Genomic DNA, 17,448 nt, shown 5'->3' with positions numbered 1-17,448 from the left:
GACAATATCTATAAGCATATTATCAAAAACTGCCTTTAATGTTCAAGGCTGCGTATATCTCTTTATTGGATGCCAATAAAACCAGAGAAAGAAGCCGTATTGAACCACTGACCATATCTTTGGAAAGAGACGAAGGTCAATGAGGCAGAAGAAAGATTTTATGTACACACCATTAGCTCCTTTTTAGTGGTCAGAGAGGTTTCCATCTATTTAACCACATTGGTTTGCATTCTGTCTCCTACCTGACAAACAAACGCAACAGGCCCCGTCAGCCTGTTGTGTCTTATATTTGAGCAGGGTCGCACTGATCTGTGTTCTCAGTGGATATGGAACTGTTCAGTTCAAATGTTAAAACCTAAGTTAAGATCTACATTTGCAAACACACTCTAGTTTACAGGATTATGATTATTCATGACAAGATTTCTTTTTGATGCATCTATAATGATGATTATCCATTAGATTGTGTTATTTTGTATTCCTGGTCAATCATCAGAAATTCTTTCTGCATTTATGTTTGAAAGGGATCATTGTGAAATATTGAAGTGACCAGACAGCATTTCCAGTGTGATGAAAATGACTGAATTCAGGATTTGAGTTTGCATTACCTTTAAATTCTGCTCTGCTGTTATGGATGATACAGTAAATAGAATTTAATGAAACATCTCACCACCGTACAGAACATGTGGATCACATCACCATCTCCGATTATGTTAAATACTTTCAAATGACACAACACTGGCTCCTGGAGCTTATAAAATACATGTCTGTAATATCATCAGATTGGAATGAGCGCTTAAACTCAGGCTAGCCATTCTAATGTAGTTTTGAATTATATGTGTATGGGAGTCCTGTTTAATTGCTTTAAAGTATAAAAACTACATACACACCCATTAGCTTTTATTGTTGTATTTATGATCATTAATGGACAAACAACAATATCCTGTTCCTGGCAGGAAGCATGCATGTCACCAAATGTCAGTAACTGCCAATGTAGTCCAGTCCAGAGCAAGAGTAAAACCAAGAATCCAAAAGTTGTGTAGATTCAAACACTGACACACAAACTGATTTACTGATCTGACTGCACCAGACATCCATTTAAGTCAAAAAAAACAACAACAGAAAAACAAATTCACGGCTCATTTTTTCATGCACAACCTGTAGTATCCATTGGCTTCTATTGTATTCAGGATTAAATAACCATTTATGAATACTGAGCTTGAACAGCCTTAAAGGGATCTGGATCAAAACAGCATTCTACCATTATTGACTATGCTGCAAATACAGCGTGTGGTAACACAGATCTTTAACGAAGGTTTGGCTTGACTCCCAGACACAATGATAGTTCATTTTTCTGGATCTTTCCATCTTTGTTGACGTCACAGTGACGCAGTAGGATAACTCGCAGCTTGTCCAGCTCAGGACCAGTCATATTGGGCTGGAGAGGAGAGAGGAGGCAAGAGAAGGCTTTGTGAATGTGGTCTTAGCATACATGCTTTTTAGATTTTAATTAAGTTGTTTACATCTGTGATGGTAACATTCCTAATATTAGGGTCAACAACGATTAACCTCAATCACCTCTTCATCAGTGATGACACTTACACTTTTTTAAATGAAAAGAATATCAAATATGACTAAAAGAAAAAAAAAAGGAATCAAAATTTAAGGCCTCATTGTTGCATTGGGGCAAGGTCCAAAGTTCAGTGGTATGTAAGTGAAGTGATATTATCTTGCACTGCACTGAATGGAAAGTCATTTAGTCATTTCCGTGACTGTGCCCATTTGGTGTCTTGCTTACTGATGCATAGCGGAAGAACATTAATTTAAGCGCACGCAGTCAAACTGAGATCAGGAGTCAAAAAGTTTCCTTGCCCTTGTTGAGAACAGGTGAGCGGCAGATTAATAGAAACAAACTGTTTGTGCAAAACAACATTTCAGGTAAAATAAAATAAAATAAACCCTCAACAAACAAACAAAAAACAGCAATATGATTATACAGCTGGTACAGACTCTTACCCTGACAAGCCCCATCATGTCTTTGACAAAGCCGTCGACCTCAGGACCCTCCAGTGCTCCTGTCTTATTCTGAAAAAAGGGGGCGAAAGAGACAGAAAAGTGGATGGAAAGAGAAAAAGAAAATAATAAGGAACAAATCTGTTTTAGTTCATTTACATCCATGGCATTTACTTCGCCAGCGATTCCATAGTTTTCCTCTCATGGCTGTACTGCCATACCTATTTTCCAAATCCATCCTTTGTACTGATTCTAAGCATGCTTTTAGTATGTAGTGTGGTCTCTCTAGAAAAGTGACAAACTGAAATATGCACATTAAGACAATCAGTGTCGAGTGTGCAGTTGATACACACACTCATTTCCTACAAACTCCTGACAGGCTGTCTGTCAGTATTTTACATTTATTTGAAAAATTCCATTTGATTATACATTTCCCCATGAGAATATGAGAGAAAGCAATTTTCTATATTGGACTATCTTTCAATCTTTTTACATATTTTTATGCGACAGTGTGACTAAGCAGAAGGTATTGCCACAATTAGCCAGGGTGGCTTTGACCTGACAAACTATCTGCGTGATTCATCTGTAATCACGGTCCTGAAATACTGAGGATAACCACAACGGTAACCACAGGGTTCTGCTCTCATAATGAAAGGTGGAGGGTTAACTCTAACCGTTTATCTCATACATGCATATTTGACATTGAAGACGAAGGCATACATAACATTGCACAGAATAAGGCCACCGCACTGAGTGATCATCATCCCTGAATGTGACTTGACAACATAATTAGTGTTTTACACTATCATGTTGCATTAAGGTAACTGCGCTAATTGGATTCATGGTCACCATTGCTAGTCCTTTTGTCACCCGTAATGCAAATTTGAAAGTTTTACTGAATTTGGAAATTTTTAGTTCGCAGTGAGTCATCTTTAATATAGTAAAAAGAAGTGAGGGTGTACTGTGTTTAACATGGAAGAGGATAATAAAGAAATTGAAGACTCTTTCACAATCTGGTACAACACATGCAATAGCACTCATACAGTATATACTTATAACTGTGCAAGTGCAACCTACTCAGAAAAATAGAACCGAATACTCATATTTAAGACAGTGTTCTTAAAACCTAAGAAATAGACTACCATCGCCTTCATGCAGGAAGGGGAACAACAGTAATCATTAAATATGATGAAATTATGAAATTGCAGTCCTCATCTGTGTTTCATTGTGTTATTGTACTTACAACATCATAATGGTCAAAGATCTTCTCAAAATCTCTCTTCCTCTCCTCTTTACTGCAGGCCTTGGAAACAGAAGGGGGAGGTTTTTAACTAGATTATCAATCCTATCGCGTAATTTCACTTTAAATTCTCATTTGAAAGCAAAAGAGCAAGATAAAAAATGCACTTACATCCATCTGGAACTGGAGCAGGAAGTTCTCCTCTAAAGCCAAAATCCTAATTGAGAAGGACAAACAAATTTTACAAGGAGTATTTGAATTCTCACTTCATGTCTATTGTTAGAGATCTACTAATATTTCAGTGACTGGAGTGGTGACTGTTCAGCCATGTTCTCATGTACATTTCTAGAAAATTCAGTATGTCAGCATGTCAGGTTACTCTAAAGAAACTGACCAACCAGTGTAAGATCATTTTTGTCGTCTTGTTTTCTGATCAAATGTTTGTTTTAGCATATGTCCAAACATCGGATCAGTTCCTGGCAACATTTCATTTTAATATTGGAGGGCCTTCTAAAAATAGTCATTCATTTTGCTCTTATAAAATTACCTGGCAAGGTCGTTCAAATCCAAACGGCCATCCTTGTTTTTGTCAAAGATTTTCATCTGCAACAAAAGGAGAATGTATATAAAATGAATCAAAATGGCTGCCTATCAGCACAGCCAACCCCCCATTTGATCTGCCTTTAAGCATGGATCAGTATCCTCTAAATTGAAATCTATTCAATAGTAGGACACTGCTGTCTGAAGCTACAGTTAGATTAGATACACTTTGTGTGCCATCCTGTCTTTTGACGGCTGCAGACACACAAATTCTCTGGAATTGAAGATATCACAGGTGAGAAGCCTTTTAAAATCGTCGTTGGTTTTCTTGTAAAGAAAAATGGCCTCTTTTGGCCATTGTTTGGCAGAATAGTTTATAGCGGATCTCTCCACGGCAAAGATGATGTCTAAGGAGTTGTGCGGCACTCTCAATTAAGACTGGAAAACTGGAGCGGACTTATTTGTACATGAGCACAAAATTGGATCACCATGACAACCAACTGAGCACATCTGAGATAAAGAGCTGGATGTGTTTTGAATCAAAGTGGTAGATTATCTTATATACCAACCTGCATTTGTGTCCCAAGGGTTAGGGTTAGGGTTAGAACCAAGACTAATTTTCCATACAAGCGAGGGAAGCAAGCTCAGAGTATGGAACAGTTTCAGGATGACAGAACATGTGAGTGAGTTGTGTTACTACCATGGCGTCAGTGTACTCCTCCAGCTTGTCGGGTGAGACTTCCTTGTGGTGCTGCAGGAACAGGTCTTTCAGGAAAGCCTGAGAAACAGCAGTTTATTCAGTCAAATCTAATGGGAAATACATTTTACATCAGAAATGCTACTTAATTTGTCCAGATTATATAGTTAAAAAAAAACTGGGTCCAAAATAAATTTTAATGATGTAATAACATTTCTGTTAAAGTTCAAAATCATTATAATGGCTCCCATTCATCACTATTTATTTTGTTCATGAGAAGGTTAGTCGTTTTTTTATTAAATAGTTGGCTCAGGATCAAAAGCAGAGCAGTTTATGTTAAAGAAAAAGCTGCTGTCAGAATCTGGAAAAGGAAAAACTTCTCAGCGGCCAAAGGCTGCGGTCGTTCTCCATCAGAGCCATTTATTCCGGCTGTTCTTTGAATAAAAAATATGTGAAGAGGTGTGCTTTTTGTCCATGTTGACAGCCTCACCTTGAGTTCCTGAGCTGATATGTAGCCGCTGCAGTCCACATCATACTTTCTCCATATCTGCAGCGGGCAAGAGAGGGCACATCGACAAATGAGCACATGCTGCGAGATATCCTCGGAGTACAGCTGACTAAAGATGAAGCAGTGCAATTATGATGACCACTCAAGCTATGTTTTTGTGTATCAAATTAAATAATATCAAATCAAATGAGACACAGATGGCATTTAAAGTGTCAAGATGAGGATCTGTTTTATGTATTGTTGTTTGGTATTGTTTTGAGGTTTTTGACTTCCTCTTTCATTTACACGAACTTGAAACTTGAAAGTTACTTCGTACGGGCATCTTGTCTACTGCTTTGCTGACCTAATTCTGGTTAGGGTTAGGGTTAGGGTTACATTTTGGCACGCTTGTGACACTATACACTTGTCATGAATAGACAACAAACGTTTTACAGTAAATTGTACAATACAAACACACCAAGGAGTAAGACATTATTTCATTATTTACCAGGTGATGACAGAGAGGGACAGTCTTTCAGTTAACACGTGAAGATTGCAAAACATGGTCTATGTCAAAGCACTCTCCAACCAGGAAGCCTCTAGTTTTGGTGGTTTTAACGTAGTTGCATAATTAGTCCTGTTAGTTGTACCTTCCATGCTCATCTGCGATCGTACCTTCATGAAATCTACACTGTTGTCCAGAGGAGCTTCTCTGCGGAACACTAACAGGAAGTTCTCATCTTCAGGGAGGATCATATTGGCCAGCTGGAAAAGAGGATGGAGAGCAGAGGTCAGGCCATATCTGTGAGGCTTCCTGTAGGTACGTTATTCTTGTAAAGAATAGCAGCGTAAAAGCCTGAAGAACAAAAAAATATGTAGATGGCCACAGACCTGATTTTATCTGAAGACCTATTCAAAGCTGAAACTATCTGCATGGTTGGACACTACAAAGGATTTATGTCTTACTGCCATTTGGAGTAAGACAAATGCTCCTCCTGGCTGCTTTCCAGGTCACACTGCCCTCTTCTCGTCCCACCTACTTTAACAATATCAGCCCCCCATTAGTAGATTAAACCGGCCAATATCATCATTCTAATTAAAATGGCACTGCAGCCCTTTCACAAAGCTGAAGTGAAGCTTACAGAACATATGCAATGCACCAACAGTGCTGCAAACTGCAGATCAGCCTGTCAGTCAGGGATAAAACACTGGTGGAGAATCTGACGCAAGCTGTGATAATGCCAGATGTCAGTCAAAGCACTGATATAAAATAGAGTGATATTTTTGAGAAAATATTGTTGCACAGTGTGCATTTCTATCACCCTTTTACAGTCACATATCTGCAAAATGCTCCATTTGTTATTGCAAAACACCAAAATGAGAATAACAGCAGAGAGCTCTAACAGTATGCACAAAGTAGCCTTTACCCACAATGCCCTAATTTAATCAAGCATCTGCCCCCTCAAGTGTCCTTGAGTACCTGTCAGATTCTAGACTGCTTTGCTGTGACGAGCTTTCCCACCTCTGATCTTGGCTATTAAGTAACACAGTGAGCGGGTTCCTACTTTGACATCGTCACATTTGTTGCCTGATAATAAGCAGACACTGTGTCAGATCTGTTTTATGATAAATGGTCTTTATATAGCTATCTCACAGGATACTGAGGGCTTCACGTTGCTAACTTCCCTTTAGTTCTTTAGGGCTGAAGCAACAGTGTATGAGAAAATATGAATGATGTCTCCCTGTCTTTCATGTCTCCCTGGCTACACTCATCAGATCAGGTTGGACAGCTAAATGTAGGACACCTGGCAGTCCCCAGCCTCATGTGACTTTACGTCAAATTGTAAGTTTGCAGTTAAAGGAAAGTTGAAAGAAAAACAGACGTTGATCGATTGGACAAACATTGCTTGTTCTGTCCTCCTACTGTGTTGAGTTAACATAATTTTGACTGGAAGAGAAAGCGTGTGCAAGTGCATCCCTGTAGCTTTAAACTAAGCTACGAAGAGTGTTACCGCACTATCACTGCATCAGCCACAGTAAGTCAATGTCTTCAACAGGCCACTCGTTGCATATGTGTATTGATTTTGTACAGCTGTATGGGTGACAGCCAACCCTTTTAAGGTGCAATGCATTAAGGGATTGGAATAGGAAAAGCTTGTCTTCCTTCTTTCAAAATGAAAAATATGTGCTTAATTTTGCTGCCGTGCCAGGAGCTGCAACGATTATGGTGAGTACAGACTCACAAAGCAATGTCATCAGAATTAGGTTTTCAGTTTTTGGGAAAAGGCCGCAGCCTGTTAAGTTGTCAGTCAGATTTGTTAGTTAATTAGTTGACTCGGTAAAAGCCTCATTTGGAAATAAACTTTTATCAATACGCAGCAGTTTGTATTAGAGCTGTCTCAACAAAAGATGGTTACGCTCTTTCTCTTTTGGAAGAGTTGCTGTGATATTTAGATTTTTATTCAAATTCAATCAAATGATTTCTCCTCCTTTCTGTGTCTTCACTTCAGGAGAATGGCTTAATGTGACCCTCTGCAGTTCAGGAAATGAGTTTCTGCTCTTCTTGAATATGGTACAAGATTGTCATTGTCACAGATTCATGAGATAAATAAAAGATGATGCGGAAGCAGAGGGAGGAGTGGCAGATAAAGAGAGGGAGGTAAGTAGTGGAGTCTGAGTGAGAGAGACAGGACCAAAAATTTAACAGGATAAAAGGTTTTCTGTCATTAAAGCGTCAGATGAACAGAAAGGGAAGGTGTTGTGAGGGCTGTAATATTTTATTTTTAACAAACAATTAGTGCTGTACCTCCTGAATTTGTAGTTTCCCGTCAGCAGTAACGTCGTACACCGACATAAACCTCTGCTTCAGCCTCTGAACTCGCTGCTCAGTCACTTTTTCCTGTAGAGTCACAGTTGGTTAAAATGCAGCATTAATACTCTTGCCTCATAGCCAACATTAGAAATCTGCTAGACACAGATATATTGATACATAGACGAATGTAATTATAGGCAAACTGTTGTGTCACACTGATTCTGTTAAATCAAGCACATGATAACATATTGTAAAACTGTTGAAATCCTGACATTAAGTGACAGACACTTCAGCAGCTGAGTCACAGTTATTCTGGCCGTTGTCACCATGGATGTTTCTTTGACCTATACCTTTCATTTCCTTTTCCTTTCATTTTTTTTTTTTTCTCTGAAGTGTTCCTGAAGCCATTTGTAGGTGATTCTTCTTGTGCTTGGACTACTCATTTGTCGGTAACCAAAGGTTTCCTGTCTAGGAAAAGAAGACTGGAGTGTCATGACCCTGTTATTATTTTTATGCATGCAGCATATTAGAAATGATGAATTTGCTAACCTTGACTGCAGCAAGCTTCACTGAAATATTTTAAGTGTCTATCCAAGCTGTTGTCTAACTTTTTTCCTGGTGAGTTATGGAATGAAAGAATGTTTAAGCAGAGTACCACCTCAGATAAACCGAAGGTATAGAAGCAAAGAAGTAAAAAAAATATATACTTTTCAGGTTAAGTCACATTTTTCTTCACTGGAGATGAAACAAAAGTGTGAAACCGCTGAAGGTAAGAATGTATTTATCTGTTCAAGTTATTTCCATGCACATTCTAATACAAACTATTGTCTCCTGTCTTGTTTCAAAAGCCTCAATGTAACTGTAGAAACCTGTTGACCTGTGATGCTCCTGTCTGAAGCATTGTTTTATAAGATACAGAGCACACAGCCTGCAGACTACAAGGTACCAGGACATTCATTACAGTCGGACAGTTATTCAGCTTCAGCTATGTGTAATCCAGATGTGGTTGGACCTTACAATAAGCTGTTGCTACGCAGCAGTGCATACTCCACTGAACTGAAATGCTGCCAGAAAAGTGGTTTGCTTTTCAAGTGCATAAGGAACAAATGTATTCTCTAGCTTTTACTGATACATTAAACTCAGTTTATCACCAGACAGTCATTTAACTGCATTACACATTGCACTGCAGAAACTAAAACCACAGAAAGACAGACATGCCGTATCTCTTATGAACCGGTGCTTCTCCAGCTCAACAGGAAATAACAGAGTGGCTCTGCAGTGTTGTTGTAGCATCAGAAAGACATACTAAACTGCATTTATCCTGGGGGCATTAATGGAAGAGCAAACATGAGAGAGACAAAGTGACATGTGGTTAGTGGTCTGTTTGTCGGAGTGCCACCCCATTAGTATCCAGGGGTGGCCACACACACACAAACATGTTCTCCATCATTAGCACATGTTCACACAAGAACACACAGAAATACCTCATTGCCCTCCTCGTCCGGGTCAAATTCTCAAGTGTTTTTCCTTTGACAGAGACCAGAGTGCTTTAATTGTATTGGGCTTAACATCCTTACTGTAACCCCACCCATCCAGATAACTGCGTTGAAATCAGCTGCCCACACAGCAGAAACCATGAGAGCTGCAAACTCTGCGCTCAAAGGCCTAAAAGCTGATTTAAACTTTAATATTGACAAATTGTTTCCCACAAACTTTTCAACTCACTGCCCCAAATGTACGAACCCATGTATAGTGACCTTGACCTTTAATTAGACAATTAAAAAATGCATTTACCACATTTACCGTTATCTGTTGGAAACTGCATACAGTGGTTTTGTGTATTCAACTTGTCATGTTAACCCTAACACCATACAAATCCATACAAAGCTGATATACCTGTGGTCCCAATCGCTTCATCATGTGATGGAAAAAGTCATCAAGCTCTTTGCCCTCAATGTAGCCATTATCTGTAAAAAAAAAAAAAAAAAATGAAAGATGAATCAGAGGAAGCAATTTTGCAAAATTAAAATACTGGGTGAACACTCCCAATTAAAAGACTAAACTATTTGATTATTCTCTTCTTGCGCCGCTTCAGTGTTTCCAGACACAAAAGCAGCCAGCATCATGGATATGACAGGAACATTTAACATGATACCAAGCACATAAAATTGATGTTAAAACCAAAAACGAAAATACTAATATTAAAATGGTCTTTTTCAGTCAACATGGAAATAAAAGCAAATACTTTGCTACCTGTTTAAGGTATATTGATGAAAAAAATTTGAATTTCTTTAACTGCCCTTACCATCTGCATCAAAGTGTTGCCAGATTTCCAGGAAACCTGCTGCATCCAGGCTATTAAATGAACTGTCCATTTTACTAAAGAAAAGGAAAGCAAGCGGTCAAAATGTACACATAAAAACTTTGAAGCCTGAGGTGACAAACTGTGGTGCTGCACTGTTTAACCAGCCTGCGTGGTTGACATATGTTCTGACTTTATAAAGACCACACCTTCTCTGTGTATGACAGAAAGGGGCGGGGGGGGGGGGGGGGGGGGGGGGGGCACACTGTGAAGCATTGTATTTGCCATCTGGTGGATGGATTGTTACACTGCAAAACAGATGAAAAAAGATGCATTGCAGAAAATGTAAATGTAAAATTATTTTAATCATAATTAATATTTGAAGAAATGTCCAACACCAGCAGAATGACTGAGTGAAACATGTTGATCCATGACAAGAACAACAAATTATGCTTCAAGAACGATGAAACGAGCAACTATGTCATAATTATTAGTTTGTTGGGTTTTTTTTTTTCTTTTTTTTTTTTGTTGGGACAGCTCAAGAAAAAATTTTCATTGTTTTTGCATTTTTCTTTTCTGAATTGTGAAGAAAGTAACATTTAATTGATTATATGTAAAAACTAATTATTACATACAAAGAATTAATTTTCTACATTTATGAACACAATGTACAAGTGAGAGAAAAAACAACAAAGGATCAAGAGACCACCGGCCACTTTTTTTTGTTTTTTTGAAATTTCAAATAAGTTACAAACGAACAAACCCCTTGTATAGTAGTGTACTTGGTACCAAAACAATATAGGATTTGCTGTGGTCACTTAGGCGTGTGAACATACCACAGTGTGTATATCACATGTGCAAATATTACACATACATATATACACACGCATACACCTACATGTATGAAAGCACATATATACATACAGTACAACTTACAACCACATCATGCAGTCACACACACGTAGACTCTGGAGTCTAGACTTAATGCTACGCAATATTTTCATTTTCTTCACTCCGTGCATCAACAAAAGATGCTCCTTTTTCAGAGAAGGAAATCATCTTCCACACAACTGGACAGTAAAAACAGCAGGCGGCTTCCTACAGAGAAAGCAAGAACGATAAAGGACAGTCTCTCGATAAGTTGCTTGCATCAGGACAAGGGTTGGAAATACCAAAGCCACATGGGTTTGCTTAGAACATATTGCAAAGTACTAGTGTTTTTCCCAGCGTCCTTGAACAAATTACACGCAGAAAGTGATGTTTTGTTTCGGAACTGAGACTGAAAACCAAAGCAGTCATTGACATCAGGTACAGATTGACTATATACAGCAGGAACAGTGTTATTTTCAAGCCATTATTAGTGACAACCAAATGAAAACTAAATCATAATCCTACAAAAGAAACATTGATAGACACCATAGGAAAAGATGCACCAGAAAGACCTTTGGCCCTGACTTGAATTTGACTCTAGTACAGTACAATAAAATACAGATTACACTCCTTTCGTAATGTTTATACAAAACGAGTCTGCTGAACTGCATGGATTCCTGTTAATCTGTTATTAATGCTTATGGCTTGGCTGCACTAAGGCACATGACCAAATACAAGCCAAACATCTGCCCTAAGTGATATACACAAGTTTGTAGCCTTGGCTGACTCTGAGTATAAATATAAAAACTACAGGTTGTAAATTAAATTACAATTGCCAACGTCTGTTTGATTAATTGGTTGCTGAATGTGTCACAGTGTGAAGACGGATTTTCGGGCTTTCGAAAAAATTGAGGGAATCATCGTGGAACCTGTGAAGCCTTCAGGTTGTTCAAATGGAAAACAAAGAACAGCCCAGAAGTTCATGAGGTCAAAATATAGCTACCTTCAGCTCATGTTCATTTCAGAGACTAAAGATCTTGCAATCTTTTTACAATGCTAGAAGCCCAAACACATGTCCTGTGTTGTAGGAAAAAAGTGAAAGTGAGCTGAAAGTTGTGAAGGAAAAATCCTCCAGAGGAAGAGGAGTGTTTGAAGGCTTCGCTCAGTGCTCCGGTTTAAGACAGACAACAGGCTGCTAAGGTTAATGTCAAAATTTGGCTCAAAAAGCCACTGAAAAGGGAAACACAAGACTGCATCCTCCATTCAAGCAGATAGATACTCTTTTCTTTTTGTCTTTTTTATTAAGTTCTTTGCTGTTATTGGACCATCAGCACGTAATGGGAATATCCCTGAATGTCTTATGAATACATAGAAGACCTCAGCAGAAAAATATTAAAATTAGACAAATGTGTTTCTTCCACAGTGTTTAGTGTTTATTAACAGTGCTGAAGCCTTACTGACTGGTTCTGGAGTTAGCAAAGCACAAACATCATGTGGTTTCTCTGCCTCTCTCCCACATGAGCCAAACTTCAGTCCTGTTGGGGTGTTTGAGTCCATTTAGTCTTTAGTACTGTCCAACAAGCTACATCAAATGTGTACTACTGATTTATTTTTGTGCTGACATTCTCAGCTAATCCTGTATTTTCCTGTAAAAAAAAAAAAAAAAAAAAGATGAATTGCATAACGGATTAGTCTGAACAAAAGGAACCTGTGTATATTAAATAGTGTCTAGAAAAATCAGTAGAAATCTTTTGAAGAAGAAAAAAAATGGCGTTCGGTTTGAGTTCAAGTACAGTACGATGGTAGTTTTTTATTTTTTATTTATTTATTTATTTATTTATTTTTATTTTGTTTGGTCCCTGGGAGACTAGCTACTGCAAAATAACAATAAAAAGACTTCTTTAGTTCGAGAAAATCATTTTGAATATACACTTGTATATTCACAGTCTCTCTCTGTGTCTTTTCAACTAAAGTCTGCTATTTCCTGAAAGCACCATTTCTCTCTCTTTTTTTTGTTGTGGATTACAAACTTAAACTAAATTTCAACAGCTGTATAAGCCAGCTCATTCCATTCCCATAAATTCTCAGTTAATTTTATAAAAGACATGAGAATTGACAGCAGAGAGTAGGTTGATACCATATTTAAAGAAAGGTTGTTTGTGAGAAGGAAGCTCTTAGGTTTAGTTTGGTTTACTAGGAGACACGATGAGACTGAAAAGTTGTTAGCAATTACTATTAATACCAAGCAATATCTCCAAATGTTGTGTACTGAATGGATAGGACCTACAGTGCAGGTATAACCACTAAGAAAAGTGAAAACATATTGATTATTTTTCCCTTTAGTGTCTTTTGTAAGGAAAAAAAGTCTTGCCACCAGATTTTTTCTTGTAAAGTTGTGCCTCTTATATTAAAATAAAGTCTTTGGCTGTCTCCTCGCCAGAGTCTGATGATTTCTTGCCGGCAGCTTTGTCCTTGTCTGGGTTTGGAGAATGGTCCTTAGTCTTGAAGGGGCTGTGATCCTCAGAGTTAGTACGAAGAGGGCTGGGCCGCTGGACAGAGTCTGATGCCATCCTCCCTGAAGTTAAGAAACTTTAAGTTAGTGTTGGCAATGCAATTTATGGAAACCAGGTTAATTACTATTTTGATAGAACTGGATTTATTTTTTGAGGCACGGAGTTTGTGTTAAGTATGCTGCTACAGGTGCCTTATCTGCCAATGGCTGCCTTACAGTGAGCAGAAACACTTGAACTGAAACCACACTAATCTTCAATCCCAGCAATTTTTCAGAAAAGGAGCACCCCCACTAGGCTGAACAACTAAACTGCCTCCTCTTTGAGACTTGCACAGAGTGATACACAATACTATACAATACGAGGTGGCATATAAGCATTTAGGCAAAATTCTTGTTTGATTTCATAAAAGTAACAATACTCATTTTTAACATATAAGCTTACATACAGAAGTGGTAAAGGCGAAATACGGGGAGAAAAGGGACTATAGCAAGAGTCCATATTCTTTTTTCTTTTTTTTTCAAATAAACACATCTTCTTAGGCAATAATAAAAGCCTTTGTATAAGATTTCTTGTAACTTGGCTCATACAATCAGACTGAAAGATTCAGGTCACAACTCTCACTCAGTCTCAGTTCCTTCTGTCTACTAACTATTGTTTAGCAGACAGTCTGGCAGCTTGGTGATATTTTTATCTTTGTTCCCTTCTCTCTGATGACTTTTTTTCTTCTGTATCATCATCTTTAGTCCCTCTTTATTCTCTCCAGCCATCATCTTTTCTTACTATGTGTTTTGGTGAGTTCTTTTGGTGAGAAATGCTTTCTCAGCATGTCAAAAGCTAGAGGCCTGTTTGTTCTGCTGGTTCTTTGTTATGCTAAAATTTGTGGCATGTTTTATCATGTATATATGCTGCTATATAAAAGATTACAGAATTATGTAAGAGTTTCTATTAATGCAATACAATGAACCTAAACCCAACAACTGTGCCAACCTAATAAATACCGAACCAATAGGTGGCACTGTTTTCAAGAGGATGTACTGGAATTTTAGAGTTTAGGTTGAAGATTGAAGGTTGAAGTTTAGGAACTTGAAGATTTATTCTCATATTTATTTCTTTTTTACTTTACTGTTGACTCTTTTTTTTTTTTTGCTTGATCTTTGGAAATATTCAAATATTTTGATCCTGGATTTTTTATTTTGATGAGGTATAAGCTGTACCTCATCAATAACAAAAAGGCCCAAATGTTTTACTCTACCTATAATGAATCTAGAATAAATGAAAGTTTCACTTTTTGGACAAAATTCCAATTTGGATATTTTATGCATTATCCAAACCTTTGAAATGTACCTGTCGTAGTGAAGGGGCAATTCACTCTGGCATTAGGACGGGTTTTTCCTCCTTAATATTAAGACCACGGTGTGAGCAGGTTAAATGTAGAAGTTCAAACATTTTCAGATTTTGTGACCCACCTTCCTGAGTGGATTTGTTAGCTGAGCCTCCCGACGGCAGACTGGTTTGGCCCTCTTTCTCTTTCTCTGACATTACTCTCTTTAGTGTGGGAGGGAGAGTTGAGACTTTAGGGGAGACGCCCCCACTGCTGGGGGAATCTGGACTCTCATCTGTCAAACAGACAGCCAGAAAAAAAATTGTAAAATTCAACATTTTATCAACCCTTCCTAAATATCAAAATCCCACAATATTACCATGCCTGGCTGTATTCATTGACCAAAGCAAAGCATTCAAGAAGACAACAGTTGAAACACTTCAGATCCAGGGCTTGATCAGTACCTGTGCTCCGACTGCTACTGGCAGTCCTGGGCTTCTGAGGGATGGTAGGTCGGGCAGCCAGGGCAGGCTTTGCCCCCTGTGGCACTGGTGGTTTGGGACTCACTGGTCCCCCGGGGGAACTTGAGGACGTAGCTCTGAGACGAGGCACCGGCTCTGGTTTACTCTCACTACGTGATAGGTTTTTTTCTGGAGAAATGGTGTCCTGTTATTGATGGAACCACTGGGAGACCTGCTTTCTGGTGTAGTTGGCTTGCCTGCTGAAACAACAGACAAAACTCTTATGCAATACTGTCATGCAATCTTCCATGAACACATGAACAAACTGATTGTGCTAAATGATAATGAAATGAAATGATTAATACAGATTAATTGCACCAAGTATCCTTGAACCCATGTTTGACTGTGACTAGTCAAACAACAGTACCGCTGGGATGCACAAGTTCTTATATAGTAAGCTAGATAAGTCACATATATAAAAAGATTGTAGTTGTTAAATGCAATTTATTCACTTAGTCTTTTTGGGGGGGGTAGGGGATGTCCCAAATCACACTGTTATGGCTTTGGTCTCATTTATATTAACAAAACAATAGCAAAATAAAACTGAGGTCAAAGACTTGTTGTTTTAAATGATTAACATTTATTTTCAGTAAAATAAAAATGTTATGCCCTTAATTCAAATTAAACTACAAATCCATGGTGTGACAAAACGCTCTGAGTTCAAAAGCATCAAAGGGATATATAGCTATTATTGATTGGAGTAGTGGGCCAGATATATCCTGTCTATTCTATGAAAGTAATTTGTGCTGAAGTTTCACAATATAATACGGTTGGTTTATGTTGGTGACTTCTAGCTTCCTCATAGGAAATGTGATGAGATGAGATTACATTTTAACCACTGACTTGTTAACTATTGATAACACCAAACTAAGCTCCTTTCTCTCATTTCCAGGTAATTTAAATCCACTAAATGGAGAGTAAATAAACAGAAATTATTTAAAATATCTAATTAAAGGCTCACCTGTTGGGTTGCTGTCCGGTCTATCGGGACTGGAAAGACTGAAAGTAAAGTAAGTAAGTCATTTTTATATGTAATAAGCCCATTATACAAGCATTACATAACAATTTGAATGATTTATACAGAATATACATACAGTGTATCAATGTTTTATTGTGGTCCCACTGCTGTAATATTTGATGTTCATGTAATGCTGTAACCACCATCTTAGCTGAGGGGGGCGCCTTTGTGTAGCAAAATTTGAGCACACATGCGCGCAAATAAACAGAAATACACAAGTGTACCTGGAAGCCAGCCAGAACAAGCAGATGGCAGGAGAAGCTCTAGTGACACTGAGATCAAGGTCGAAAAAAAGCCTAATGCTGCAAACACCATAAACCTCTTAGTGTACACACAGGCACACATACAGGTTACAGTGCAGTGACTAGTCAGAGGACAATTATACATCCACACACTCACAGGTGCCAACACCAACTCACATATAAATGCAGAAACACACAAACTGTAATGACTGACTCTATCCAGATTCAAATTTAATTAGAAATTTTAAACATTCTCTTTCTAATTTTCTCTTTGCTTTTGAGGAAATGGACAAGTGAAAGAAGAGCAAAAGAGGAAAGGGACTTTTTTTTTTGCTCAATCTAATGTAGCAGATAAAGCCTCATGACAACTGAATTCTGGTGAATCTTGAGAGTAAATTTGCGGTTCCTGCTTCCATCTTTTTTCATTCTACATTTCGCTGCCTCCCTTCCTCCTCCGTTCACTTCGTTGTCCTGGCAGAAATCTGGGTCGTTTGTGTTCGTACATCAAAGTGTGGACAGCCACAGCGACTAGCCTAAAGTATATCACCAGCCTCAGGATCTTTGTGCTGTGTGTGTCTGTCAATATCTCTTATTTTGCACGTTCGCCTCAGCTAGAATCCACTGTTAGCAAATATGAACAAAGAGTGTTGACAAGTGGAGACAACAACCTACAGCGCCTTGTGCCAAAGCAAAAAAGAAGACTACATCCGTCCTCTAACTATCTCAATACTTTTCTGCTTGTTTCCACACTGACTTACACTGATCATAAATTGATATGTACAGAAGAAAGTCTAAATTATTCTCATCCATGTTAAACTTAAAGGTGACAAAAGTGAGCCAGAAAAACAAGTGAGCGTGAGATGAGTTAGTTCTTA

The 17,448-nt window shown here is 38.2% G+C and overlaps 1 protein-coding gene and 1 long non-coding RNA gene across 2 annotated transcripts; both read right to left on the bottom strand.

The window, feature by feature from the left end:
- Positions 1-890: 890 nt before the first annotated feature.
- LOC115045122 (secretagogin-like) lies at positions 891-10,250 on the bottom strand. The gene is made up of 11 exons (XM_029504639.1): positions 10,092-10,250; positions 9,683-9,753; positions 7,781-7,873; positions 5,650-5,739; positions 4,978-5,034; positions 4,491-4,568; positions 3,798-3,853; positions 3,422-3,467; positions 3,254-3,313; positions 2,014-2,082; positions 891-1,435 (listed from the first exon to the last, which is right to left on the bottom strand). Exons 1-11 carry the CDS (start codon positions 10,159-10,161, stop codon positions 1,304-1,306), a joined length of 822 nt encoding a protein of 273 aa, XP_029360499.1. The 5' UTR covers positions 10,162-10,250; the 3' UTR covers positions 891-1,303.
- A 190-nt stretch (positions 10,251-10,440) lies between these two features.
- Positions 10,441-16,314, bottom strand: LOC115045322 (uncharacterized). The gene is made up of 4 exons (XR_003840875.1): positions 16,275-16,314; positions 15,257-15,513; positions 14,938-15,087; positions 10,441-13,533 (listed from the first exon to the last, which is right to left on the bottom strand). It is a non-coding gene; the product is annotated as an uncharacterized LOC115045322 (long non-coding RNA).
- Positions 16,315-17,448: the final 1,134 nt, after the last annotated feature.

The sequence above is a fragment of the Echeneis naucrates genome, chromosome 6 (assembly GCF_900963305.1).
Source record: "Echeneis naucrates chromosome 6, fEcheNa1.1, whole genome shotgun sequence".
NCBI classification, from domain to species: Eukaryota; Metazoa; Chordata; class Actinopteri; order Carangiformes; family Echeneidae; genus Echeneis; species Echeneis naucrates.
This window is presented reverse-complemented; position numbering and strand designations above follow the sequence as displayed.

Coding starts and splice junctions, on each gene's coding strand:
- LOC115045122 (XM_029504639.1), bottom strand. CDS start 10,161: ATGGACAGTTCATTTAATAGCCTGGATGCAGCAGGTTTCCTGGAAATC. Junction 3,468..3,797: donor GATTTGAACGACCTTGCCAG/GTAATTTTATAA, acceptor CTTCTCAATTAG/GATTTTGGCTTTAGAGGAGA. Junction 2,083..3,253: donor TCTTTGACCATTATGATGTT/GTAAGTACAATA, acceptor CCCTTTTTTCAG/AATAAGACAGGAGCACTGGA.